Genomic DNA, 25,035 nt, shown 5'->3' with positions numbered 1-25,035 from the left:
TGGGCAAAGGACGAGCGCGCATGAGAAAGAGGGCGGCCATGATGCACTCACATTGTCCTATACATGGGTATTTGTTCCAACCACATACGACGGCGGGCGCGCGGGTCTCGCAGGGAAGGCGATGGACGAGGTGCTGCGGGTCCGGACCAGCTCGCTGGAACAGCGCCGGACAGCATCCCATGTGAGTACGGAAGAGGTCAGCGGGCGGCAAGGACGTGTAAGGAAGTTGCAATGCTCACTGGGATATGATCGCAGTGCGGGAAGGAACCCCGGGGAGTTAGAGAGGAATCGAAGTGTTGTGACTATCCGAAGGGAAAGTCCAGCATCGAGGCGCACGTAATAATAACATGCCGCCCGCGCAGCATGGCCCGTGTTCCCGACGCGAAGGCGCGCGAGGCCCAGGCGTGCGAGGCGGAGGCCACGGGAGTGTCAATGGGGCCCGTCGGGCCCGCATGCGGCTTGTGAGTACTCGTGAGTCGCCGGGCAGACAGCGGATACAGTACCATCGGGCATGTGCGCGGCACACGGGAGACACGCGGCAGCCTGCGGCGCGGGACCTCAGCCAGCAGCCCGAGAGACGCCCGCAGGGAGCCACTGCGAAACCCTAAGTCGGGAGGCATGGAACAGTGCGCCAGAAATGAACGAGCTGAAAGCCGCCGACCCGAGAGATCGAACAGCCTCGCGGCCGCGGCGGCGCAAGCGGGATGTGCCAATGCCGTTCACTAGTACAGCGTGCAGCGTGCAGCGTTTCAGACCACGAGTGCAGCAGACAGACGTCATCGCACGAGCCGTCAATGCCAGCCATCTGGATATCGCATTAAGAGGGCGCGCTACACCGCCCACACGCCAGGTCCGTCCCAAGGGCCATGGCGTCTGGACAGCGCACGAAGAGTACAGTTACAGAGCGGCGCGGAGCATAGACCGGAAGCCGAGTCAACGCAAGCCATAGTAGTACTAGAAGGATTTTGGCGGGACTTAGTGGTGGGAGGGGCTAGCTAGCAGCCGGGCCGCCGCCCCCAGAGGACAAGAAGCTCAGACGAGGAAAGCGCAGCCTGCGAGCCCGAGATCGACGCCGCGACGCGTCCGAGGCGCAGCCGGCACCCTAAAGAAGAGCCGCAAGGCGCGCGCGTCAGCCCCCGCAATCACACGCGCATACACGCTGTGGTAGACGCACCTGCGCTCCCCGGCGGCGGGGGCTCACGCGTTGCTGTTCGGACAGAACGCCTTTATGTGCCGCGAGAGCGTGTCCGCGCGCGCGAAGTCCGCGCCGCAGTGCGGACACTGCTTCACCATGTTGCGCAGGTGGCACTCCGCGATGTGCTTCCCGAGGCTCGACGGGTACATGTCCTTGCCGCACGGCTGCGCGCCCCACCGGCACGGGTGGCGGCTGCGGTTGTCCGCGACCTGCACGTCGTGGTGCTGCTTGAGGTGTCGCGCGATGCCCGCCGGGGAGGAGTCGTCGATGGGCATGCGGCAGTTGGCCCACTCGCAGCGCGGCGTCTCCCGCACCCGCGTGTTGTGCACGGGCTGCATAGCGTAAGCGAAGGACGCGGGGTGCGAGCCAGTGTAGCCAGGGTCTGCGAAAGACTGAGTGGGGGCGCCACCGAAGGGACTGCCGTAGTTCTCAGAGTGCGCGGGCGTGTGGTAGATGGGCGAGAGCGGCGGGCGAGTGTGGTCGTAGCCGTTGTAGCCAGAGTGCCCGTTGAAGTGCCCGTTGCGCGCGTGCGTAGCGCCGCGTGACGTGGGTAATGTGCCGGCAAAGTTCACGTTGGGCGTGCCAGGCGGCATGACGGTCATTCTAGCGGTTGGAAGGATAGGTTAACATGGTGGGATGGTTTAGAAATGTTGAAGGCGGCTCACGGCCTAGGAGATTGCCAGTCAATAGCAGTAAGCTGAGGACTCGGCGTGGTTGACGAAGGGTACGCCCTATGGCAAAGATCATCGTATCTTGCGGGGAACGATTCGATTGTTCACACTTACGGGTTCTCCGTGTACTCCTGGACGCGGTACGACGATTGAACCGCAGCGGAGTTAGTGAACGAGCCATGGTTGACGCCGGAGCGAGGGATATGAGAGTGGTCTGAACGTTGATGTATCCCGTACGAGTCGACATATCCTAGGCCAGAAGCACTAGACATAACACGACAATCATTAGATATCTGCAGCTAAAGCACAGACAGATCCGCACGCGTACTCGAAGCTTCTAGCCGAAGAGAGTCGACGTCCGCCGTCAGCGGCGCTAGAGAGGTGCCGCTGGTTGCTAGCGGGCGTGTGGATCAGGTGAGACTGCATTGTACAGCGAGCGGCGGGATGTGGTCGCGGTGTAGGACGCAGAGATGAGTGGGCGACGGGAAAAGGGAGATAATCTACTGTGCGCTAGGAGTCGCGAGCCCTTTTCAAGAGTGGTCCAGTGATGAGATGATGGCGAGATGCAGCCGTGGCTCTACAGCGGGTGGGAAGGCAGGGTTGAGGCAGGAACAAGAAGGACCGCCGTAAAAAATGGCTCCGATGCAACCCATAGATCCCTGGCGCGGCAGTGTGCGCTGTTGATGATGCCAAATGCAAGCGCGAGGCTCTGTCGGCAGAGCGCGACTAAGCTGGTTCTTGATGATGACTAGACCCAAGGAAAAACGCGTCTAGCACCCGGGACCTCGGGGTTCCCATGAACAATCCGTGCGTGACACCCCACCCTGTCCTCGGGATGGCCGGGCACAAGCAGAGCGAGCACAGGGGGTCAGAGAGCTCAGGTCGCCGTCTGCCATGCGCTCTCGCGCGGGAAGTGTTTCAGGGCGTAAGGGTGCACGAAGATCAGCCATCGGAGACTGCTCAGAGAGTACGCAACCGGAGCTGCTGCTGCCGGACATGTCTGATTTTGTCGACCATAAGGCGACAGAGATCCAGGAGGTTCAACGACCACAGAAGATCACGACGGTGCCTACACCACCACAAGGCTCTGCATCCGAGAGCGTCGCACCCCAGGCCAGCGGACAGATACAATTGGCACAAAAGAGAGTATCTAAGATGGCACGACAATTCCCCAGAGCCCCCAGTATGCAGGGTCAACGAATCAACAGCGAACTGCAGGCAGTGCACAAGTTACGCCCCCCAGGAGCCCCACCGACACAGCCTGCATGCATCTCAGGTGTATAGAAGGCGTAACCAGCGGAGGGAGCTATTGTCAAACAGAACGGGCGAGGAGGACGGAGCGATGGAGGTGGCACAGGAGAGAGATGCGAGGCGATCCGAGTACACGTACAGCTTTCCCGCCCAACCATAGACGCCCACGGCGATACCCTGCGTGACTGTCACTCTGAGGTCACATTTGAGTTTGCCAACAAACGCCCGCGCGCCCGCTGGGCCGGGTCCGCTTGTCTCTGTCCGCCCGCGGTCAATCATGGATCCTCCACCTCGAGTGCAACTCCTGCCGTCCTCGAGGCCATGCACAGTCACCCGCACGATCCGTCGTCCGTACTCGTCTCTCCAGCACTCATGACTCTCGTCCTCGTCCCCGCCAGCTCCGGCGCGAGCGTCCAGGCTCTCCGTGCTTCTCGGCGACGCTGTATTAGGGTGCAGTCTGATACTCGGGGCGTAGGGGATTGGGCTCCTCGAAGGAGCTCCGCGCCCCCACCTCCCGTCAGACGTATGTTGGCTAATCAGCGCTGAACGCCGTCTCGACCGCCGGTCAATCGGACGTCCCTACCAACCATGAACATCGCACAGGTTCCTCGCGATATCGAGAAGCATCGCATACGTCCCGAAGCCTCCACAACATGCAAACTTTGACGCCCCCCGCCTTCCACAGCTCGCAGAAGTGTTTCCTGTGACGCGTGCCGGACGAATATGGTCTAGGCCTGCACAGGAATCACCACCCACTACGGAGCTTCCGTTTTTACGTCTCCGTCGTCGCTTAGGCCTCCGCTCGTTCTCGGGAGGATCGTATCTGGGGCCTGAGCATTGGGCGCCGAAGGTACGTGGTTCGGAGCGTTCTCGCTTCCCCGCCGTTGCAGCATTCAGGGATACATTGCGATCTGCACTGATTGTTTTTGGAGCAGAATACACACGCTTTACCCGGGCGTTGAAACGGAGGTTTGACTTCCGCCTTCTTAGGCGCACTGCCGTAACAGCTGCGGGGGCCCGTCCGCCGTGCGCTGGGCGCATCGGGAAGAACCGTCGGTCTGCCAGCACCTGCTCATTTGACATACGGTCTTACGCAGCTCTTTAACGCTCTTCTTCATATCCCCGGTCAGCTTCCCCGCGTCACGCGCTGTCCATTGCGTCACTCTTCTCCTTCTCCCGCGTATGCATTGCGAGGCGCGCTGTGCGCACTTCTCCGTCGCACACAAGGCCCGTGTATTCGCAGCGTCGGCAATAGAAGACATATGACAGCGCCCGGCTTCACACTGAGGAACAAGACTGCGGATGCCCACCGCAGGGATTACCATGCGCTCGCGGAGAATGCGAGATGACGCCGGGATCAGGCCCACCGTGCAGCTTCTAGCTGTTAGCACCACATTCCTTCTTGATGAAGCAGCGCGTGGTGAGCACCACCCGCCACCTTCGGTCCGTCACTCGAGTGCTGCGGTATCGCAACTCTGTTCACTGCAAGTAAATCGCCATCCATAAATTCATAGCAGATAACACGAATTCAGCGGTAAGCGCTAGCTTCATTACCGAGGACGTCAACCGCGACATAGGCGTATGCCGAACCTACGCAGTCGGCCCCATAAGTCTCTTCAAACAATGCAGTCGCTTGCCTCAAGCGCGCCCGGCGCCATCGGAGACATATTCACCGATACACTCTGTCGAGCGGTCCTCCCGATCTCAGCAAAGATGTCTTCAAATTCGGGTGGGGGGAACCCATTAGGCAGCAGAGTTCGTTCTCCCGCACTTCCACAGGGCTATGCTGACTGTGGTCGTCCGCCTCATACTACGTATTAGTGCGGTCTGAACCGTCGTACCTTACGGGGACCTCTTCGCCGCCGCTAGAAGGTCGCCGCCATGAATTCGATGCTGTGCCCCCTCGCGGGGCGTGAGAGCGACCTGCGCGCCGCCCGCGCAGGACACGATCGGCGACTCTCCCAAACAGTGTTCGCCCATCCCTCGAACACCATCTCGCCATCTCGCCATCTCGCACCGTTCCCCGCCTCGCAGCACGGGCCCCACCTTCCCCATTCCGAAACACGATCGCAAACGCCGCCACCAGGCGCGACGATGCACGGCCGCGGGCCTGCGGAATCGACATCGCGACGTCCCGGGTGCGCCGCGGCGCTCAGCGCTCATCGACCCTCCGATGCGCCCCCGCCGAATGCAGGCTTCGCGAACCCGCGCACGGGCCCCCGCCCCCAGGGCGAGGCTGTGCGTGCATCGACCTGCATCGACGTCTATCTTTGCTGCTGATAGGGATAGGCTGATTCCCCTGCGCATCAGCACGTGGGCGATGCTGCGTCTTGTGGGTCCCCCCGCCACGCGCCTTCGCACGTACTAGGGTTCGTTCGAGCTCGTGCGACGTGGAGTCGAGCGATGATGCGCCCGTCGCCCGTCGTCCGTCGGGGGCGGGGCTGACTTGACTACCTGGCGGCTCCTCGGCCGACTGCATCTGTGGAACCCTGGCAGCCGTCGTGCGGCGTGCGACGGCGCGATCGTGGGCGCGGGGGCGGCTGCCCATCCTCTGCTTCTGTGTTGCGCTCGTCGACGCGGCCGACGGCCGACCACGCAGTGATACTTCCTCGGGCGGTGCGAGCGAGTGTTCGGCAGTTCGACAACGCTTCTGCGTCCGAGTTCGCGATCGATAGGTACCAATGGACGCAAGGGTCTCTTCAAAAGATGTAGGACGGCGTTTGACGAACTGTCTCCGTTGGGCGCTCGCGGCGTCGAAGGACGTCCCGACGACTTTGATGTGTGGACCCAAGGGCTTCTTGCGCCCGGGATTTCCCGTTTCGCTCCCCGGAGACTGGCGCAATCGATTCATTCATATGGCGCCTACCTGTACCTGCGACACGTCCGCCCCCAGGTCCAAGGCCACCGTGGCGCATGGACAGCTTGGAGCCCAACAACAAGAAAACTGTATTATCTCATATCGAAGATGCATCGCCGAATATCTGGACCGCTGTTGTCTGCCCGGCTCAGGTCCCGCAACCCGAAGGATTCGGACGACCAGGGCAGGGCGCACATCTGCTACCCCGCCCACATTGCATCTTTTTCATCTCTGTCCCAGTCACCATGTGGCGCAGGATGCAAAGACCCCAACTTTGCCGCCCGATCTGAATTGCAGAGAACGTCATCGACCACGCCCACACCCAGGGGGATCTGTCGCAGACTGAATGCAGCGCAGATATCTGCAGCCGACGCGGTGATTGTAGCGAGGCGCACCGCTGGCTTCCAGTGAGCACCATGGGAGACGACGCGGACAACAGCGTATCGCGACGGCGCGCGCAGCCTGCATCCAGGGTGCGCGGAGCGGCCCAGGAAGCTGAATTCCAACGTTTCAAGAACAATCACAGGTGACGTACGCGCCCGCCATTTGAAAGATGCGCCCGCCGCGCACCGTGCTTCTGCGACCTTGCACGGTGCCGTAAATGGGGCTTTTTTCGCGCAGATGGGCGTCCGCTGCGCCGCGCGGCATAATCGGCGCCGGTACCGCTGTTGCTATCGGCCATCGATGGGCTGGAGACAATGCGAGAAGCCATCTCGTGCTGTATGCAGGGCCCTGGTGATTTTTCGAGTGAGGACCCTGCTGGCCTGCGCGACCGCGCGCACACGTCAGCCCCCGCGTGCATGGGCGTGGGATGGGCGCCGGGCTGACGTGCGTTGTCGAAATTGTCGTGAGGTAAGGAGGCGGCCCGTCTGAGAGCTGGGCTCGCCTCGTACGACGTGCAGCACGAGAATCGGGCGGGCGGTAGAGGCGTCTGGGACCGGGGTCTTGCTTGCCGGTTGTGGGTCCAAAGTACCGCACGGGTTCTCACGGTTAGAAGGGGACCCTCCTCCTGCGACAGATCGCTGTGCGGAACTCGGGGAGCGAGATGTCGGTAGTACATAACGCTAATTATTGTTCTCAGGAGCCGAATAAACAGACCGCAGTCTATTGCCTCGCCTTCATCACAAGAAGCGTCGGAACACCGTGGCGGTCTGTTGTCGCAGTTGCGAGTCCAGCGGATCGTTCGCAGTAAGTACTCGAACGGCTGGATTAAAAAAATCAGCATGCTCGAGTGGTTGATCATGCGTTCTCGAAACCTACCGTCACTGCCCGTGTCCTACAAATCGCGCAACCCGGTGTCCGCATAACACCAATGTGCCTGGATACGGTGACGCCTCATTTGCGCCGTCGATGAGGCTCGCGTTTTACGATCCAGGTCAGCCTTCGGTGTTCAAACTTTCACGGTAAACGCACAGGTCTAGTGCGTAGTGATACCATCTGATACTAATCTATAAATGCCCGATGACGGGCCTTGCGATGCCATCGTGTGGGATTTCACCGTACTATTAAGAAGTAATCCGTCAGCCTTGTATGGGTCATATGCACCACGTAGGTGAATTTCGAATATATGTGGCAACGCGGAGGAAATGCACGCCCAATTCCAATTATATATCAAAGTGGCACAACGACTCACAATATTATATATTGGCGTTAACGGCGGCGAGGTCCCTGGGGGCTGGTGCTGGTTCTTCGGAAGCGTTGAGAGCGCTAAGCGCGCCCATCACGCCGAGTGCGAGAGTGTGACCGATCGCGTATCCATTATCACGTGCACGACGCGTTGTGACTGTTTATCGCGCGCTTGTGGCTTAGCAGAGCATTCTCGGGCGTCTAAAGGGCGTTAGACCTCTGCGAAGTTCCCCACACTCAGCCACACCTTGCTCTCGACGTCGACGACAATGCAGACCTCGATATTCATGACCCCAGCAACGCCCTCAAGGTCGAGTTTCGGATCCCCCACAACGTACTCGCACATTCCGCTTCGCTCGTCACCGCTCGCAAGCCCAGGCTCGTCTCCGGCCGCCAGCGCCAGCGCCCGCCGCCGCTCGCAGTACAAGTCAACCCCATTCAGCTCGTCGGCGCCCCAGCGTGTGCGGGAGTCCGAGGCACAGCGGAGACGTTCGAGCGGCCACGGGCACGGCGAGGGCTCGAGCAGCGGAGCGGTGCCCACGGAGGAGGCGCCACGGAAGGCGTTTCTCAAGGAACGTCTGACGGCGCGGGTCATCGAGCGCGCCGCGAAGAAGCGCGAGCGGGCAGTCCAGCGGGGGTCGCGGCACCTCAGCAGCGACGCGCGCAGCGATGGCGCGGACGAGATGATGGACGAGGATGATGAGGACGAGGACACGATGCTCAATGACGAGGTGCGCGCCCCTTTCTTGCGGCCATGTCGGGGAAGCGATAACTGACGTGTAATGGCCTCTAGCTGTTCCGCCGCATTGTCGAGAGTGCGAAGAGGAAGCAGCGGCACGCGTACCGCCTGTCGTATGCGGATGACGTTGGCTCCTCCTTTGACCCGGATATGGAGGACCCGCATAGCTGGGAGGAAGATATGGAAGGTAATACCCCCCTTTTTCCTAACGAATGACTCCTTCTGACCAGACTTTTACCTTGCGTATAGAGTCGCAAGGATCAAAGACAACATACGTCTCCCCCGACGACCTTCTCGACGAGGAGCTCGAGGCGTACGCCGCAGAAATCGACCTCAACCTCGACGACCTGCCCATCGACGAGATCTTCGGGCACAGCGATTACGAGGACGACACACTGCCCGCGGACCAAGACGTTGACATGCACTAGCTGGAACCTCACTTTTGCTCGACGTGACGTGTACTACTACCATATGGTTCAGGGGTGGCAGATGTATATGCGCACTGGCCGCTCATGTACCTCTAGACAGCCCCTGAAGCTCATTCGGCTTACCGCAGTGTTACGATCTCCCGTTGCATCTGCCCTCTGCTCCGAGCGACACCTCATCACACTACATTATATTGTACAATACGTATAGCAGCTGTACATAGACAGCATCTGAATGCAGTACCATGCATCCGCCTAACACCGCTCGAAGACGCGAGACAGGTCTGGCAGGTCTGGCAGGTCCGCGGCTTGCACGACGTCGCGCTCCGTTACAATACTCTCGCGCTGCATATCTTCGTCGCGTCTCCCACCGCACACCTCTCCATCGTACGTACTATCAGACATAGGGCGTCGCTCTGCAGTAGATAATAAACTCGGATAATGATAATAATAATGATATCGTCGTCGCGGTGTCCCGGATGAACGACTGGCTTCTGCCTGTACGTAATCCCCAGCACTTTACCCCCTCATCATTACAGCGCACCTTCACTAACCATTGTGCTCGCCCGCATCAGTCTATGCCATGATACCCAGACGATGCACAAGTACGTGTTTCAAGAGCTCGCTCGAGCCTCCATCGGCCGCCAAAACCCTCGTGACTTCCTCCTCATGCAAAATCTTGGCGATGCACTCCGCAACGCCCGACAGGTGGGCGACGCGCGCGCAAGCCGCATGAGTCCTGAGGTAACGTGCTTCAGGCAGCGGAAGCGTCACCGGGTCAGGGGTGGTGAAGTCGACGCGCGTGCTGGGGACCATCTGGAGAAGATACCGCCTAGAGCTCGGAGCCTCCACGGTGTAGCTGTGCTTAGACTACGAATGGATGGGGAGTCAATCTAGGGCGTCGGGAGATGGAGACGTGATCGCTCACCCCAGGGATTTTGGCCAGCCAGAGCTGCAGTCGGTCGAAGGATGTGTGCGTGTCGAGACTCAGGGTGAGGATGTTCTCGAGGCGGTGTACGTTTGCGCCGTTGAGTTCTTCAGTCGAATCGACACCACCGAAACGATGCAGTATAGCGTGCAGGGATGCTGCATAGGCCGCCTACGGGTGGATGAGATCACGAACAACGGCGATTAGACAGTGAAGGCGCACCTGGGCGGAGTCACTGAGATCCTCATTTGTGGACTTGGCGAAGATATGGGTGCAATGGGTGTGCACGACCATGCCGGTGGTCGCCTCGTCGACAGGGATGAGTCCATTGTCCAACGAGTCGACGTCGAGACGTCGCGAGAGCATGCACCGGTACCCGTCTCGTTGCAGGGCCTATGAGAGCTCAGTATGTCTCGACTATTGATAAACGAAATTAGCGGACGTACATCGGCCTTGGCTGTGGCATGGGATGGCGGAGTCGGGAGCGACATATTGCGGAGTTCACCGTTCTTTAGGCCGACCGATGGCGCGGACGAATGTGAAGAAGGTGCAGGAGTGCGGTCCTTTTCTCTGAAGACTGTGGAAACCGAGATCCTGCGTAAGCTTAAGCGCACATGCATTTTCAGTCGAGGTAGTGTTGACTTACACAGCCGGATAAAGTGATCCTTGTAGAGGTTCGCCAGTCGGAAGAGTTCGCTATCACCTAGACACTGCACGATCTCCGAGGCGACATTGGTGCGACCGTCCTCAGTCGGCGCCTCGAGCAGCAGTCGTCCGAGAAGGCGAGCGCACACTAGGGGTCTGAGCATGTTTTGATCAAGGCGCCCACTTGTGGGACGGCGGCGGAGGTATTGGCCAACGCATTCGTTTCGAGAACGAGACACTGTGCATACGCCGTGCGAGCACTGCCGGTGTCGAATGCATTCGGCCGAGGAAGAGGTTGGGCCATAATTAATGGTCGTGGTTAAAACTTAATAGGGGTGCTCAATTCTTGCCGTTCGTTCACTCGGGCGCTACGTGGGCGCTACACCTAGTACGTGGTTCACGTTCAGACTCCGCGCAGCACGGTAGCACGGTGTAGAGCGTCGCGCTTCGTCGACCCAAGCGTTCGAGCAACCAAATAATGACTCCCACTAACGAGATTCGTACTTTGAATAGAGTCGCAGGGATCACAGACAACACATCTCTCCTGACGATCTTCTTGATGAGGAGCTCGAGGCGCAGAAATTGACCTCTCTCGACGACCTCCCGACTCCCGGTTGACGAGATCTTAGGCACAGCGACTACGAGGACGATGCCTGCCCTGCGGACCAAGACGTTGACATGCACTAGCTGGAACCTTACTTTTGCGCGACGTGGCGTGTACTACTACATGGTTTAGGGGTGGCAGATGCGTATGCGCACCGGCCGCTCATGTACCTCGAGACAGCCCTTGCGAGTGGCTTACGTTTCACCGCGGCGCAAGGATACTCCTGCTGCAGCCGTGTCATTCTCCCAGCGACGCCCCCATCACTCTATATTGTTGTACAATAACAGTTGTATATGCACAGACACTAGCCGAATGGGCGGTATGCACTGCACCCGCTCAACAGCGCTCGAAGACGCGGTACAGGTCTGGCAGGTCCGCCACCTGCACCACGTCCCGCTCCAGCAGGCTCTTCGGCGGCACGAGATAACGCGCCATCGCTGGGAACAGGACGTGTTGGACCTGCCATTGCGTCGCCTTCTCGGTCTGTGCGTCTGCGGCGCGCGCGTCTGTGTCGACATCCACGTCCATGTCCGCGTCAGCGGACGGCTTCGCCCCGCGCGCATCATCCGGGAGGAGCGGCTCGGGGACGTAGAAGGACGCAAGCTCGTGGAGGAACGTGTCGAAGCACGCCTGCTCGTCCGTCCAGTCGACCTGCGGCCCGAGGCGCATGAGGAACAGCGGGAGCTTGTCCAGGTTCGGCGTGTAGTCGCGCAGCAGCATAGGCAGCGTCTCGACACGCCCGTCTTCGGAGATGCCGAGGCTGAAGTACTCCTGCAGCATGGCACGCCGTTCGAGCAGCATGTTGACAATACGCTGCGTACGTATCATGACACATCAACATCGTGAATGAGCACAAAGACGAACGGGACACGCACATCAACGACGGCATCTTTGCTCATCCCGCTCTTCGCGATGCCCTCTTCGGCATCGACGGCGAGCGCGACGAGCGTGCGCAGTTCGGGGGCGGGGTCGAGACGGATCCGTGGGAGGTCGCCGAACTGTCGGAGGCCGAGCTGGTAGAACAGTTCTGCAGAGAGCGCCCCGTGGTTGAGCAGGTACAGCCGTGTCCCGTGCTGCACGAGCGAGAGGCAGCGCGGGGCGTCAACTATGCCGACGAAAGTGTGCTTCGCGAGGATCTCGCTGAGCTCTGAGGCGGAGGGTATGTGTAAGCGGCGAAGATTATCCGGATAGGAAGGAGAGGGCGCATACGGTAGTGGTTCTGCTTCAGGACGATGCTGCGGAGGTCCTTGACGGACTTGAGGTAGCATAGAGACTCCTTAATCTCCTTGCCCCTCAGCACCGGCGGCGTCCCGGGGGTCCCCACCACGCCGTCCACATCGCCGCTCCCCGTCCGCTGCGATGGGTGCGCGATGGGAAACATCGAATCGAGCGTGCGCTCCTGCAGCGACGTGCGGATCTTGTGCTGGGAGTACACCTTGCGCTTAGCCGGCTGCGAGGCCGCAGGAGCGCCCTGGCTGCCTCCGGGGGTGCTGTCATGACTTGCAGCATATCCCTCAGCGCCCTCTTCCGCAATCTCATCTTCTGCCCGCGCCTTGCGTTTCCCCGCCGATTTCTGGGACGCAGGCTCGGCGATGCCACCAGTGAGCAGCGTCTGGAGTGGAAGGTCAGCGGTCGGCGCAGCCGCGGCATAGAATCCGGGATAGGCGGCTACCTGATACTCGAACACTCTTGACTGGCTCTGGCCGATGAGGGCGTCTTGCACGACGTCGGCGATGCGCTCGATGATGGCATCCTCGTCTAGAAAATGCACCTCTTTCTTGGTGGGGTGGACATTCACATCGACGGAGCGCGGGTCTATTTGCAAGCTGCCGGATCACTCGTCAGGCGGTCCGTTGGGTGGTTCTCGGAGCGCGGGTGCGGCATACCTCAGATATACGAATGGGGCAGCGCCTTTGGCTAGGACGCCGTTGTACACCGCCTCGAGCGCTCTCTTAATCCTTGAGGCCTCGACAAGGCGATCTGTCGCCGTGCTCATGAGAAGTGGCCTAGCGGCGCTCGGGGAGGATTTTGGACTCACGGTTGATGAACAGCAGGAATGTCATCTTCTTTGCCTGGTAATTTGCATTTGTGAAGTGCGCCTCAGCGCTCCAGGAGTCGTCTGCGTCTTCGTCTTCGTCATCGCTGGCATCATCCTGCGCCGCTGAGGCTTTGCCTTTGCCTTTGGATGACGGAGAGACGGAGACGTGCAAGAGTTCTTTGGCGAGAGTTTGGCCATACAGCAAGCGAATCGCTTGTTCAGTTGTGGAAGAGGATGGCGTAGAGACATCGGGCGAAGGGCTTCCGGTCTGTACAAGACTGAGTAAGATCCACCCCTTGATGAGTGTCCGGCTTACCTTCTTGCATGTGAAAGAGACAAGAGGGTTGTGAACAGCGTATCGGGTGACCACATCAAGAATACGCGTGTATTCCTCGGAGGAGCCGCGAAGAGCTGAAAGACGCGTCGGAGTATTGTAGAACAAGTTCTCAACCTGTAAAATATAATTCAAACCCGCCGTGCTGACACTAGGCACGCATATACTCACAGTTATGGTTGTCCCATCGTTGCCCGCGCATGGTTTAGGGTCAGAACTCGCGCCAGCCTTGACCGGGGTCAACGCGCCATCCGCATAGCATGCTCTAAAGATGTTCAACGGGCTTGATGAACGGTCCACGAACGAACGTACTTCCATGCACAGCTATCCGCTTTGGTCTTAGTAACCACGGTCAAGTTGGACACGTAGGATATGGATGCGAGTGCCTCCCCGCGAAATCCGTAAGTCGTGAGGCGCGAAAGGTCCGCGAACGTAGCAAGCTTCGAGGTGGTAAAGCGTTCTGCGAGGATGGGCAAATCCTCTTTCTTTACGCATACGCCGGTCACCCTTTATTCATCTCAAATGCACAAATGAGGCGTACCCGGATGCCGCAGCCGTTGTCCTGAATCTGGAGCAACTTCATCCCGCCCTCTTTAACGGTGACTTTGATCGAAGTCGCGCCAGCATCGAGACTATTCTCAATGAGTTCCTTGAGCGCTGATGCTGGCCTATGTATGATCTGTGTCCGTCGCAGTGAGCTTGAGGTTCTGTGAGGCGTGGGCACGGACTAACTTCGCCGGCGGCAATGCGATTGATCACGGACTCTTGCAAGCGTCGTATGGGACGAGGACCGGGCGGCGGCGGAGAGGGTGCACGCGCGGAGGTAGACGCAACCATGAGGGGACTAACGAAGGAGGTTGTAGATCGCGATCGACGCGTTCGCGGGGTCGACAACCAAAATGAAAGAAGGGCTCGCGGGAGACGTGATCTTCGTAGCCAGACTCGGCAACGCGTATCGGCTCGCAAAAGGTGGGGCAGACGACTATAGCAGCCGTTTGACAGGGTATTCCGGCGCGTTGTCTTTCAGAGCACGAAGAACAACAGCGCTGAATGGTACAAGAGGGACGATGGAGGGAGGAGGAGAAAGAGGACAGAACGCGTCTCGCGGCGCGCGACGCGACGCGCAGCGCGTCGGCAATGTCCGCCACGTGCTCCCCCACACGCGTTACGTAAGCCAACCATCTCACCGCGATGTCAGCGTGTCTGCATCTTTCCGCTCGACCACTTCTCGCACGACCTCCATCTCCGTCGCAATACTCCCTCCGACACTGGCCGCCACGACGACGACGCGCCCTCGAGCGACGCCCACACCTGCCAGGTGTCCCTGGAGCTATCGCACATTTCCCTGCCGGCTGCGGGGCCTTGACGCGCACGGCGGTTCTCTCTCCCGCCGACTCTCATTTTACTAGCCACCTTCGCCGCTCGCGACACGGTATGCAACCCAATCAGCCCTCAACACCCGTTCGTGGTCGGAACCCGTCGCGGTATCCGACCAATCTCTCCGTAGGCGAGCCCGGTCGCGTCCCGCTTCACCGCCGTGGGACCTCCAAGACCTATGAGACCATGGAAGACCTGCTCAGAGAAAACGGCTACAAGGAGACAAGGGTCTTCACGCCGGAGGCAGAGCGCATACAGGCACTCGCGGATGAGCAGAAGAAGCAGCACTCCGGCTGGCGCATCAAGGACCTCCTCACCGGGTGGATCACCGGGGCCGAGGCGAACGAGTCTGCGAGCGAAGAGGTAGATGGCAATCGGCCTGAAATGTCTCAAGGATCCTCCACGCATGCAATTCCCGTGCGATCCGCTTCCCCCGCCTCTCCTTTGGGTAACAAGCGCAGAGCACCACAGCAATCACCGTCCTCTCCTGCCCACTCTGCCTCCAGCACGACTCTATCTTCCATGATGAGCTCCAACTCGGACGGGCGCACGGTCAGCTACCAACACATTCAACGACGGATACACCACAACCTCCCTGACCTCCGCCAACAACCTTCTTCAAACAGTCTCCGGACATATGCGCAAGTATCAGCCGCCCGTGGCTACCTCCGCCATATGGCCTCGGCACCGAACATGCCCAAGCGGTCCGCGCCTCCTGCACGAGAGACTTCCATTGCCCGGCTATCTTCTCTCCTCAATCCGCCAGAGCCTCCGATGCCTCCTTCCTGGATCGAGACGGTGGCTAAGGCAGTCATGAAGTCATCCGACGCCGGCGCGCATATCGGCGGACCACTCTCGCGTCCGGGCAGTCGGCAGTCTATGCGTCCTCTGCGCACTGCGAAGGAGAACAAGCCGGCGCACGCACAGGGACGTAGCGTTTCGGGCCTTCCTCCCGGTTCGGCATTCTACATGCAGCGTCCACAGACGGCGCCCGGCGCCGTCAGTACCACACACGTGGTCTGCAGATCAGCACCCGGGTCGCGATCGGCCTCTCGAGTCGGAGAGCGTAACTCCGGCGCTGGTTCCCTACGTGGTGCTCAGCGGAATTTCCAGGACAGAGGACGGCGCGGATCAAAGGGAAAGCACGCAGACCGGGTGCCGTCCCTTGCGGCTATGGATGTGGAGAGTGACGCGTGGAACATGCGATGGGTCAATGGGCAACGCGTTCCCCTCCTACTCGGACTGGACAGCCCTTCCCGCAGCGGCGGCGGCGACGACGACTATGATGATGACGATGATGACGGCGAACTCGACCTCGCGCGTCTGCTTGTACCAGCTCGGCGACAATATTCGATACAGAGCCTCCGCCGGCACTTGCATCATTCCCAGGTCCCTCACCCTGCATCTCCTCCGACGGGTCCCTCATGGGAAGATGAGGAGGACGTCCCCGTCCGTGGCCGACACAGGAGGTCCGAGACCGAGGACGCGGACGGTTTTCCCCCTGGATGGGGCCCAGCACCAAGTTTTGGGCGAGCAGACACCAAGCGCAGGCGAGCTCTCCCCGGCCCCTGGGCAGGGCTCGCGGGCGGTAGTGGCGGCGGCAGGTCATAACACCAGTCGCATTTGCGAGGTGGGCCGTGACCGCTGCAGCTGCTGTGCGCCTTTCGGACTCTGGTTTGAGGATGGTCACGATTACTCTGCGCGTCGCATTAATATCCAGCGATACACTATAATCACCCCCGGGTTCCTTTCCTACTCACATGTATTCCACCACATCCGTCTCGCGTTCCTGCTTCATCCATCACATCCGTTCACAGTACAAACATCACGTCCGTTCATTCAAGCCGCGTATACATAGACCCACTCTCCCTGTCCCCACCATCCGGAATTACCGCCTTATTCTGTTATTTAATCCACCCGCGCTGCTCCCAGTAGGTTAAGGGTCCTTCAGTCGTCTAGACCGCGCTAATTGTTCCCTGTCCCTGTTCCCTTCCCCCCACTTTCCCTGGACCTGGAATGTTTGCACCCACATATGCATAGCTCAAGTTCATTCCCCGCGCCTTGGCTGGCGCAGCTCGAATGTACAGTATAATCCTCCCTGTCCCTACCATGTATCACATACAACAGTCCCTGTGTGCGCATATGCAATGAAAAGTTCTCCCGCTCCCCATCTGTGTGCCGGCGGAGCGTGCCTTACTTGTTACTCCGAAGGTTGTGGTGGTACCTGGCGAAGCGGGTTCCCGATCTTGTACGTACTGTCTGACGATACTATAGGTCGATACAGGATACACAGGCACCCATACCTGCATAGGGATCTCCCGTTGTTACAAATATGGTGCGTGCCTCTGTTCCTTGTCCTCGAGTTACCAAGCGGCCGCAACGAAACGTATGTAATTCCACAACAGAAGGCAAGAGATACGGATACATCGCGATTAAGCGGTCCTACTATGGGGTATGTACAAACGCGAGACAAATAAGCTTAGCCGACCTACAGTAACAGTACAGTGCATAATACGGCGCGCGCGCAGCGGCCATTAACCTCGTATCCATACCCAGTATGCCCATGCCCACAAACACACATCCGCAGGGGGCGCGATAAACAACAACAATGCCGGATCCAAATAACCTTATGCGTGTCCCCAACCAATGTTCGCTCGCACTGTACTCAGCTCGAGAAGTGCCGCGGCTCGAACCCACCGCCAGTCTCCCAGAGGACGTGCTCGATGAGGCGCATGCCCGCGAGCACGCGCTCCTCCTCGAACCGCCCCCCGACGACCTGCACGCCGACGGGCATGCCGTGCATCACCACGCTCGTGCTGTCGTACAGGTCGTGTATCGCCCGCGCGACGTCGTTCATACCCTGGTACGCGGGCGCCTGGCGGTATCCCGCCGGCAGGCAGTCCTGAGCCTTGTCGATATAAGTTACAGGCATGGCGCCCGCCGTGCAGTCGAGCTAGGTAACATGAGATGTGCTCAGTTGCAAAGCGAGGGGAGGGGCGACGTGGGGATACGCACAACGTTGTACAGGAACGAGTAGTTCGCGGAAACGAGTGTCGCCTTGTCGCTCGCGGCAGGCTCCCGCGAGATCGCCGGCAGCGCGTGGGGGACGGTGAGCAGCAGGTCGAGATCCGCGCGCTGCCACGCGTCGTGCCATGCCGCGCGGTACGCGTCGCGCTCGATGACCAGCCGCCGCTCCTCGTACGCGCTACGGGGGTGGAAGACCTCAAGGAGACTCGCCCATGCGTCATTGCGTCCCCATGGTCGGGAGAACCAGCGCAGGAGGGTAGCGTTGAAGCGCTTGAGCCATAAGGGCAGCCGGAGCATCAGGCGGACGGTCAGCAGCGCAGGGTTCACGTACTCTCCTAATCGCTTGGGCGCGAGGGTGGATTTCGCTGCAGAGCATGAACGAGAACGATCAAGGTGAAACGATGTGATAGTGAACATACCTCCGTCAGAGAACATGAGCTGGAATCCGATCTTCAGGCCTTCCAACGGGCTGGGTGGTGAGCTGCCAGGTGATGAGATCGAGGACCGTCACTGTGAAGATGATCAAACTTACAACGGAATGACTTCGTGACCCTGCTTTCGGAGGGCGTTTGCGACTTCTTCCAACGCCCGCACCGCCGCCGGTGTTGGAGGAATAATTCCTGCGCCATGCTCAACCTCCGTGCAGATAGCCAACAGGTCACACGACGCGCTCACCGTCATCCGCGAGGACGCCAAACCGCAGCTTCTGTCCGGACGCAACGTAATCGACCGCGCGCCATGGAATGGGCGCACACTAAGACCAACGGGCGCATCATCAGCTGCCCCGCCACCAACACCAGAAACGCGAGAAGCTGCCACGCACTGTGTGGTCGTAATCCCATGGCCGCATCTCGACCACTCTTCGCCAGAACTCCTCGAGGTCATCGAGTGTGCGCGCGAGTGGTGCCGTGATTGTTGGAATGGCCTCGAGCCCGGGTGTGCATGACACGCAGCCTGTGCTCGGTAGGCGGCCGTGCGTACCCTTCACAGCGTACACGCCACAGTACGCTGCCGGATAGCGTACGCTCCCTCCGATGTCTGTTCCGAGCTCGACCATGCTGCCCTGCCACGCAAGCAGGGCACCCCCACCGCCGGTCGACGCCCCTGGGGAGAACGCGGGGTTGTATGGGTTCGTCGTTGATCCAAAGAGGTCGGACGAGCACTCGAACGAGAGGCATGCGGTGGGCAGCGTTGTCTTCGCGTAGAGGAGCGCGCCGGCGTCGCGGAGGAGACGCACGATGGGCGCATCGGCGCGGGCGGGCCGCCCGGCGTTGGCGGAGAATCCAAGGGTGGTGTCGTGCCCAGCCACGTCGATGCAGTCCTTGATGCTCACGGGCACACCGGAAAGGGGCGACGCCGCCGTGCGCCCGGTGCTGTCGCTTTCGCTTTCATTTCGCGAGGGAAGTTGCTCCAGGGAGCCCTTGATGTTCGCGGAGACCTCGGATAGCGCCGTGGTAGAAGTTTCATTTCGCTGGATGGCTTCATCGAGGAAGATGTCGGCCAGACAGTTGGTAGCCTCGTGCGCGGCGAGGGCGCGCTTGCCATACGCATGTATCACGTCAGATGTCGATACAGATCCGTCCTCGCATGCGGCGACGAGCTGCGAGAGGGAGAGAGAGAGGAGCTTCGTGTCCGCGTCCGCGTCCGCGCTGGTAGTGGTGGTGGTGGCAGATGGGTGCGCGCAGAGGTCGGAGGCGCGTGCAATGCTGCTGCGGAGGTGTTCGTGTTTGCGCGCGCTGGAAGTCAGGTTAGCGACCGAGAAGGAGAGGTTCACGGGGTAAGGCAGGTGTGAGAGCGGCCCTTTGGAAGTTACGCCCTTCCGCCAGCGCCAAAGGCGGGGAAGTTCGTGTTTGGAATTAGGACTTACGAATCTGCGCGGTGGGCGAAGAAGGAGGACATGTACCGCCGCGGCAGGAGGTGCTCGGCCGTGCGCGCAGGGTGCCGCGGGGGCAGCGGGGGAGGTGGAGGAGATGGCGAGAGGGAGGAGGCGTTCGGAGGACAAGGCTGTCATCATATGGCTTGGATCGGAGGCTATAAGTGCGATTGACGCCTGCAAACATAGGCTAGAACATCGTGTGAGGGGGGGTGGTGAGGTCCCCCGTGGGAACGTCTGAGCTCGAATTTCTGACAGCTCCAACCAGGTCGTGGTGGCGCGAGTCGACGCCGCGGTTCGAGCAGTTTTGGCATGTAGCCGTCGAGCTCGTTTCTTCTGTAAATGACGACCTCCTTGTGTGCCTCCATGTCGCATAAATCAGTGATGGAGGCCGTCGCTTATACGCACAGTGTGTGTACGGGAGCATTACGGGGCCCATGTTTGTTTCAAAGAGGTTTTCAAGCGATTTCCCCGGTTCCCGAGAGGCAGCGCAGTCCATCGTACAAATGGTCGTATTTATGTATGGGAAGCGACACATACAGAGAGGTTTTAAGGGTTTCAGACGCGTCCTAGAACGCGAATGCGCGCGACGCGACTGGTAAGTTGTCCTCGGAAGCTTGGAGTCGCATGCCGTCGGCACGTTCAAACTCAGACGTTCCCACGGGGGACCTCACCACCCCCCCTCACACGTAGTTCCAGCCTCCCTTCGGGAGGAACGATTGTCTTCCGCCCCGAACGTGAGGCTGGTTTACGAGCCTACTGCAAACACACTCATTCTCAACCTGCGCCTACTCGATGGAGGGGCACTGCCAGTGTGGGCGGGTTCCCATCCTCCTCCCATGCACTCTTCGGCCTCGCTAGCCTCCTTGCGATGGATGTGCCCCTCTCAGCCGCCGCACCGGCGCCCCCGCCATAAACGGACCCCTTATTACCCCGCACGGCCGCACAATTCTGCCATAATGCGTCGATAACCGGCCGCGGGTACCCCAACCGGTCCCGAGGACGGCCCTGCCCCGCTGCGCCCTCAGGAGCCTCCGCTATCGGCGCTGGGCTGCGCGGGGACGACTGTAATACTCCGAGAGGTCCGAGTCTCCGAGTGTATCTCTTCCAGCAGCCGCGTATACCATCTCCTCGACGGATGTCCCGCCCCCGATCGAGTATTCGAGATCGCCTCTGGTATTAGTGGCTGCATTATCTCAGGAACTGCCGTGTGTCGAGGCCGCCGGCCTGCCGTTCGACTCATCCCAAGATAAGGACTTTCTTCTCGCTCATGACCTTAAAGTCGCCATGGCTTGCTGGCGATTCCCAAGCTCCTCTGATCCTCTCATCTCTTCCCAGCCCTTCGCCACCCCTAGCAGCTTCAGCTAGCTTCTGAAACTGCGCCACCATCGCCACGCTTCCACTAATACAGACAGCTTCCCAGTATGCTTCGGATCGGTGTTGATGTCGGTGGTAAGTCGTACCGCCCTTTCAAATTCCCCGCGCCCCATACTAGACATGTCTCTTTCCTTTACTGACAAGTTCCCCACAAGGTACGAACACGGACGGCGTCCTGATCGACGTCAGCCGTCTCCGTGAGCCTACCCGCGGCGTGCTCGCACACTACAAGTCGCCCACCACCCCCGACGTCTCTACTGGTATCGAGATCGCGGTCCGCCGCGTTCTTGAGGAGGCCGCCCTCCCGCCCTCCGACGTTTCCTCCGTCAGCATTGGCACGACCGCGTTCATCAACGCTGTGCTCGAGGCAGACGCCCGCCGTCTTGCCAAGGTTGCTGTGATCCGTCTTTGTGGCCCGTACACCCGCCAGTGCCCGCCCTTCGTCGACTTCCCGAAGCGCCTGCGCACCTTGACCGAAGGCCATATTGGCTACGTCGACGGCGGCTTCGAAAGTTCGTTTCTCCCGCTCCTTATTAACATGCACCGCCGCTCACCGTTCATTAACTTCTAGTCGATGGACGTGAGATCCTGCCCCTCAACGAGCAGCAGATCAAGGAGCAATGCGCGCTGATCAAAGAAAAGGGCCTCGTCAACGTGAGCATCCTACCCCTGCGCACTCATACCGCGTTTAACATGCTCAACTGGATCCGCTCGCAGATCGTCCTGTCTGGGATATATTCCCCCCTGGACAACGACGGGAAGCATGAAGTCGCCGCCCGGGCAATTATCCAGCGCGAGCTCGGCCCCGCAGTTAACGTGGTCTGCTCCCGAGATGGTAAGCACCTACCCCCCGAGGCACCCGAATACTCCCGCTCACTGCTCCGCCGGCGCCACAGTCGGGCAGGTCGGCCTCCTCGAGCGCGAAAATGCCGCTATCCTGAATGCGTCCATCCTGACGTTCGCGCAACGCACGATCCGGGGCTTCCAGCGTGCGATTCGCGCGCTCAAGCTCGACTGCCCGCTCTTCCTTACCCAAAACGACGGGACGCTCACGACGGCCGCGGCCGCGGCTCGTCTGCCTATTCGCACCTTCGCGTCTGGCCCGACGAACTCCATGCGCGGCGCCGCGTTCCTCGCAGGTCTCGACGACAGTGCGGGCGAGGTGAAGGGAGAGCGTCGCGCGACGATCGTCGTGGACGTCGGCGGCACAACCTCGGACGTCGGTGTATTGTTGCCCTCCGGATTCCCGCGTCAAGCGGCCTCTTTCATCGAGGTCGGCGGCGTGCGCACGAACTTCGCGATGGCGGACGTGCAGTCGATCGCGCTCGGCGGCGGCTCTATCGTCCGGTCTGTAGAGACGCCCAAGGGCCCGCGCGTGACGGTCGGCCCGGAGTCCGTTGGACACAACATCACTCGCGACGCGAAGGTGTTCGGCGGAAACGCACTCACCGCGTCGGACTTGATCGTCGCCAGTGGGCGCGCAGAGCTCGGCGACAAGACGAAGGTCGCGGACGTGTCTGCGGAGACCATTGAGCTCGGGATGCAGAGGATCAAGAAGCTCTTGGAGGCGATCGTCGACAAGTGAGTTATTCACTAATGTCTCCAATGCGGGGTGCTCATGCGATACAACTCAGAATGAAGACCTCCCCCGAGGACATCACTGTTCTCCTCGTTGGCGGAGGCAGTATCGTCTCGCCGGAGTCCCTCGCGGGCGTTGGCGAGATTATCCGCCCGCCGTTCTTCGGCGTCGCGAACGCTGTCGGCGCGGCCATGGCGAAAGGTACGCAGTTCGGAGCCCAGTTTGTATCTCCATGTACTCACTTTTGCGCACTGTAGTTGCTGGTGAGGTCGACACTATCGAGTTCCTCGCGGGACGCAACGTCCACGACGTCGTCGAAGAGATCAAGACGAAGGCCATCGCGAAGGCTATCGCGTCCGGCGCCGACGTAGCCACAACCAAGATCGTCGAAGTGATCAACCTCCCCGTGCAGTACGTCACCAACGAGGCGACGCGCATTATCGTGAAGGCCGCTGGCGACCTCGCGCCCCTGTCCATCGCCTCGCTCGAGGACTCCGTGCTCGCCTCGGCCGACTCGGAGGAGAACAGCGAGGGCGAGAAGGCGATCGAGGACACGACCGCTGCTGCGGAGGATGTCACGCTGGTCGAGAGCGCGATCGACATCGACACGTACAAGCCTACGATACTCGCCAACCACACGTGGAAGGTGTCTGAGGTCGACCTCGGTGAGTCTCTTCCCTGAGGTTGATACAGGCGTAACGCTGACGGCAAGAACAGAGTGGATCGCAGAGGGCTGTGGTGTGCTCGGGACTGGTGGTGGTGGCTCGCCGTACCCGCCGTTCCTGATGGCGCGACAGATGTTGCGCGACGGCAAGCAGATCATCATAGAGGATCCTGACAACGTTTCGGAGAAGGCCATGTTCTTCCGCTGCAGTTTCATGGTGCGTCGCATCTGTGTCCTTCGTGGTCGTGCCCTGATCCTAAACCTCTCTTTCAGGGCTCGCCCAGCGTTTCGGTAAGCCCATGGTCATCCACTGTCACCACATTGCAGCATACTCACATCCCGCTAGTCCGAGCGTCTCCAGGGTGGCGACGAGATCCCCTCGTCTGCGCGCGAGCTGATGAAGTACCTCGGCGTCACCGACTTCGAGGGCACGATCTCGGAGGAGATCGGTGGCGGGAACGGCATCCAGCCCATGATTGTCGCCGCCGAGATGGGCAAGACCGTCCTCGACTGCGACCTGATGGGCCGTGCATACCCTAACGTGAGTGCGGCGTAGACTTAAATGCGAGCGAGTACTGACTGCGGCCGACGGCTCTGACAGATGTGGCAAACGTTAGTAGATCTCTGAGTGATCAGAAGGGATCTGGGGCTGAGTGCTTATCCTTCTTGGTGTAGGCTTCCTGGCGCGTACGGTATCGAGAACGGTCTGTGGCCGTGTGCCATCTCGGACGGTGTCGGTAACACCCTGGTGAGTAAATCGACTGCTCGCATTGCCCCTCGCGCCTCACCCACCTCTCATGCAGGTCCTTCCCAAAGCGCGGAACGGCAAGGCCGTCGAGGACATCCTGCGTCTCGTCACGACGGAGATGGGCTCCAAGAGCGGTGTGAGCATGGCTCCGATGGACCGCGTCACTTGCGTCAAATACGGTACGTTGCGTAAACACAATCAACCCCGATCTTCGATACTCAACCTTGATGCTCGATGCAGGTGTCCCCCATAGCGTCTCGCAGGCGTGGCGCATCGGACGCGCGATCGCGCTGTGCAGGAAGCACAACGAGCTCAAGCGCATTCCGCAGGCCATCCTCGAGCTGCAGAACGGCGCGTGCCTGTTCATCGGCAAGGTCGTCGACGTCAAGCGGGTGCGTTATTCTTTTCCCACTGAAGTTATCCGCGAACGTCCCCACTAACTCCCAGAGTAGGAGGTTCGCAAGGGCTTCACCTGGGGCGAGGTCACAATCGCGCCGCTGCAAGAGGAAGAGGAGGAGGACGCGAGCGGCAGCGCGGCGTACACGATCCCTGTCAAGGCGGACGACACGCTCGTCATCCCCTTCCAGAACGAGAACCTGTACGCGTACGTCGCGTCCGCGAACGGCGAGAAGAAGGTCCGTCTCCCCTTGCGCCTGCTCCATACCCCTCGTGCTGATCGTTGTGGCTGCAGATCCACTCCACGGTCCCGGACCTGATCACCGTGCTCGACTCTCAGAACGGTGCGGCGCTGGGCACGCCCGACTACCGCTATGGCCTGCGCGTGACAGTCATCGCGCTCGCGGGACACCCGAGCTGGACGACGACGCCCGAGGGTCTCGCGTGTGGTGGACCTGAGGCATTTGGGTACGTTTTAACTCGTCAGTTTGGTCTTTGGCCTTGAACTGACCGTGGACGCACTGTTATCTAGGTTGGGAGAGGTTCCGTTCACGCCCATTGCGGCGTACAAGGAGCCGGCCAGCGTCATCAAAGAGTACGGCGCGTAAGCGTGTGGATTCCCATCGACACCCCAGCGGGGCGGAGGTGGACTAGATTAGACTACGAGGATGAGGAGGTCCT

At 60.2% G+C, this 25,035-nt stretch overlaps 7 protein-coding genes across 7 annotated transcripts; 3 read left to right on the top strand and 4 right to left on the bottom strand.

The window, feature by feature from the left end:
- Positions 1-1,197: 1,197 nt before the first annotated feature.
- On the bottom strand, positions 1,198-2,292 carry TRAVEDRAFT_22130 (uncharacterized protein; the record flags this gene model as incomplete). The annotated part of the gene is made up of 4 exons (XM_008042681.1): positions 1,198-1,798; positions 1,861-1,926; positions 1,981-2,130; positions 2,195-2,292. 4 exons carry the CDS (start codon positions 2,290-2,292, stop codon positions 1,198-1,200), a joined length of 915 nt encoding a protein of 304 aa, XP_008040872.1.
- A 5,595-nt stretch (positions 2,293-7,887) lies between these two features.
- On the top strand, positions 7,888-9,018 carry TRAVEDRAFT_59907 (uncharacterized protein; the record flags this gene model as incomplete). Its single annotated transcript, XM_008043172.1, has 3 exons — positions 7,888-8,331; positions 8,394-8,526; positions 8,589-9,018. 3 exons carry the CDS (start codon positions 7,888-7,890, stop codon positions 8,765-8,767), a joined length of 756 nt encoding a protein of 251 aa, XP_008041363.1. The 3' UTR covers positions 8,768-9,018.
- Positions 9,019-9,340: 322 nt separating this feature from the next.
- On the bottom strand, positions 9,341-10,501 carry TRAVEDRAFT_129055 (uncharacterized protein; the record flags this gene model as incomplete). Its single annotated transcript, XM_008043171.1, has 5 exons — positions 9,341-9,580; positions 9,693-9,863; positions 9,915-10,085; positions 10,139-10,269; positions 10,339-10,501. The coding sequence occupies 5 exons, from the start codon at positions 10,499-10,501 to the stop codon at positions 9,341-9,343; spliced, it is 876 nt and encodes a 291-aa protein (XP_008041362.1).
- Positions 10,502-11,277: 776 nt separating this feature from the next.
- On the bottom strand, positions 11,278-14,150 carry TRAVEDRAFT_38851 (DNA mismatch repair protein MutL; the record flags this gene model as incomplete). Its single annotated transcript, XM_008042829.1, has 11 exons — positions 11,278-11,754; positions 11,817-12,088; positions 12,151-12,553; positions 12,614-12,767; positions 12,828-12,921; positions 12,980-13,247; positions 13,296-13,430; positions 13,485-13,578; positions 13,626-13,798; positions 13,855-13,992; positions 14,046-14,150. 11 exons carry the CDS (start codon positions 14,148-14,150, stop codon positions 11,278-11,280), a joined length of 2,313 nt encoding a protein of 770 aa, XP_008041020.1.
- A 300-nt stretch (positions 14,151-14,450) lies between these two features.
- TRAVEDRAFT_66008 (uncharacterized protein) lies at positions 14,451-16,679 on the top strand (the record flags this gene model as incomplete). Its single annotated transcript, XM_008043170.1, has 2 exons — positions 14,451-14,482; positions 14,723-16,679. 2 exons carry the CDS (start codon positions 14,451-14,453, stop codon positions 16,299-16,301), a joined length of 1,611 nt encoding a protein of 536 aa, XP_008041361.1. The 3' UTR covers positions 16,302-16,679.
- Positions 16,680-17,066: 387 nt separating this feature from the next.
- TRAVEDRAFT_73469 (amidase signature enzyme) lies at positions 17,067-19,685 on the bottom strand. The gene is made up of 7 exons (XM_008043169.1): positions 19,585-19,685; positions 18,541-19,453; positions 18,393-18,471; positions 18,250-18,337; positions 18,137-18,198; positions 17,706-18,082; positions 17,067-17,643 (listed from the first exon to the last, which is right to left on the bottom strand). Exons 1-7 carry the CDS (start codon positions 19,614-19,616, stop codon positions 17,356-17,358), a joined length of 1,839 nt encoding a protein of 612 aa, XP_008041360.1. The 5' UTR covers positions 19,617-19,685; the 3' UTR covers positions 17,067-17,355.
- Positions 19,686-20,697: 1,012 nt separating this feature from the next.
- TRAVEDRAFT_171425 (DUF917-domain-containing protein) lies at positions 20,698-24,991 on the top strand. Its single transcript, XM_008043168.1, has 17 exons — positions 20,698-21,042; positions 21,123-21,479; positions 21,539-21,621; positions 21,685-21,802; positions 21,864-22,548; positions 22,602-22,747; positions 22,804-23,211; positions 23,264-23,427; positions 23,484-23,501; positions 23,557-23,751; positions 23,812-23,822; positions 23,886-23,958; positions 24,014-24,137; positions 24,199-24,350; positions 24,411-24,593; positions 24,650-24,822; positions 24,887-24,991. Exons 1-17 carry the CDS (start codon positions 21,015-21,017, stop codon positions 24,960-24,962), a joined length of 2,994 nt encoding a protein of 997 aa, XP_008041359.1. The 5' UTR covers positions 20,698-21,014; the 3' UTR covers positions 24,963-24,991.
- Positions 24,992-25,035: the final 44 nt, after the last annotated feature.

Source organism: Trametes versicolor, assembly GCF_000271585.1.
Source record: "Trametes versicolor FP-101664 SS1 unplaced genomic scaffold TRAVEscaffold_9, whole genome shotgun sequence".
Taxonomy (NCBI): domain Eukaryota; kingdom Fungi; phylum Basidiomycota; class Agaricomycetes; order Polyporales; family Polyporaceae; genus Trametes; species Trametes versicolor.
This window is presented reverse-complemented; position numbering and strand designations above follow the sequence as displayed.

Bases quoted from the DNA above. Each gene is read 5' to 3' on its own strand.
- TRAVEDRAFT_73469 (XM_008043169.1), bottom strand. From the start codon at position 19,616: ATGTCCTCCTTCTTCGCCCACCGCGCAGATTC. The intron at 18,199-18,249 runs GTAAGTTTGATC...ATCACCTGGCAG, and splicing joins GGTCACGAAGTCATTCCGTT to CTCACCACCCAGCCCGTTGG. The intron at 18,083-18,136 runs GTATGTTCACTA...CATGCTCTGCAG, and splicing joins GCTCATGTTCTCTGACGGAG to CGAAATCCACCCTCGCGCCC.
- TRAVEDRAFT_171425 (XM_008043168.1), top strand. From the start codon at position 21,015: ATGCTTCGGATCGGTGTTGATGTCGGTG. The intron at 22,549-22,601 runs GTGAGTTATTCA...GATACAACTCAG, and splicing joins TTGGAGGCGATCGTCGACAA to AATGAAGACCTCCCCCGAGG. The intron at 24,823-24,886 runs GTACGTTTTAAC...ACTGTTATCTAG, and splicing joins GGTGGACCTGAGGCATTTGG to GTTGGGAGAGGTTCCGTTCA.